Source organism: Formica exsecta, unplaced genomic scaffold (genome assembly GCF_003651465.1).
Source record: "Formica exsecta isolate Colony F162 unplaced genomic scaffold, ASM365146v1 scaffold4161, whole genome shotgun sequence".
Classification (NCBI taxonomy): Eukaryota; Metazoa; Arthropoda; class Insecta; order Hymenoptera; family Formicidae; genus Formica; species Formica exsecta.
In genome coordinates, this window is record NW_021851404.1 from 1493 (window position 1) to 2985 (window position 1493).

Consider the following 1493-nt stretch of genomic DNA (forward strand, 5'->3'; position numbering starts at 1 on the left):
TAATTATAATTAAGTAAATTTATATTGAAAAATTAATAAATAATAATAATAATAATAATTAATAAAATTTATTATTTATAAATATTACTATATAACATTTTGTATAATTATACGTATATGGTACAAGGTAAAAAAGTATGCCTAAAAAGAAAAAAGGGGGAAATTTATATAAAGTGAGTAACGAAGGAAGGCGCTCACGACAAAGAAAAAAAATTCAAACTGTTGAGGAAAGGTCGAAACGACTTGAAGATAATGCTCAGAGACATGCTCAGAAGAGGGTAAATGAAAATGATGACGTACGGTCTCTACGACTTGAAGATGATGCTCAGAGACATGTTCATAAGAGGAGATGTGGAAATGATGACGCACGGTCTCAACGACTTGAAGACGATGCACAGAGACATGCTCAGAGAAGGCACCAATGCAGACAATTAAATCGACATATTGCGCTAATTGCCAAGGGCAATGAATTGAATGTGCCTATTCATACACTTGGGCAAATGAATGTCGAATGCCAATTTTGCAAATCGTTAAATTTTAAATGTGAAGAGTCTAAAGATGGAAAATTCACATATTGTTGCCAAAAGGGCAAGCTTGAATTAAATCAGATAAATTGTCCGGATTTTCTGAAATTAAATCAGATAAATTGTCCTGATTTTCTGAAAAAGTTATACATTGGAAATGATTCTGCATCTGAGAATTTTCTTAAGAATATTCGTTCTTATAACAGCGCATTAGCTATGGTTTCCATGGGTGCCCCAGGAAATAGAAATCCATTGGATGTTGTGAACAATGCTCCTTATTGCTTGAAGATTCATGGGCAATATCATCATTTGACATCGACGGCAATGCGCCCAGCGGATGGACAAGCTCCGGTGTTTTGCACAGCTTTATTTTTTAGAGAAGAAGCTATAAATTATAGAATGAATAATAAAGCTAATCAAGAGTGTGATTCGGAAATAATGAAGATTTGTCATGCTTTATGGACCAATGCAATAAATTTGCCAAAACTTTCAAGATGATGCGTCAGGTTGAACAAGATCTTAATCCGAGAGGCAATGAAACCATAAATTTAATGTTGTCCTTTCGAAACGATCCTCAACATGATCAAAGAAGATACAATGCTCCAAGAGCAAATGAAATAGCTGTGGTATTTCAGAATGTAGATGGTGAGCCTCCATTTGAAAGAGACATTCGTATTGATAATAAAAATTCGAACGATGTTCAACAAATATCAATTCTGGACAAAAGGTGTGACCCAATGTGTTATCCTTTGTTATATCCATATGGTAAGGCATTCAGAACTTAAATCAGTTAATCCTAAATATCCAGGATTCAAAGTAAGTCAAATGGATTATTATGCTCACCTGCTAGCACCAAGAGTAGAATTTAGTCAGTTTAAAAAGGCAGGCAAGTTGAGATGTCAATTTATACTTGATGCATATATGAAAACTGAAGCCAATAGGCTTAATTATATTAAATTAAATCAACCT

At 33.7% G+C, this 1493-nt stretch overlaps 1 protein-coding gene across 1 annotated transcript; it reads left to right on the forward strand.

The window, feature by feature from the left end:
• The first annotated feature begins 137 nt into the window (after positions 1-137).
• LOC115240129 lies at positions 138-1022 on the forward strand. The gene has a single exon (XM_029815101.1). The coding sequence runs from the start codon at positions 138-140 to the stop codon at positions 1020-1022; it is 885 nt and encodes a 294-aa protein (XP_029670961.1).
• Positions 1023-1493: the final 471 nt, after the last annotated feature.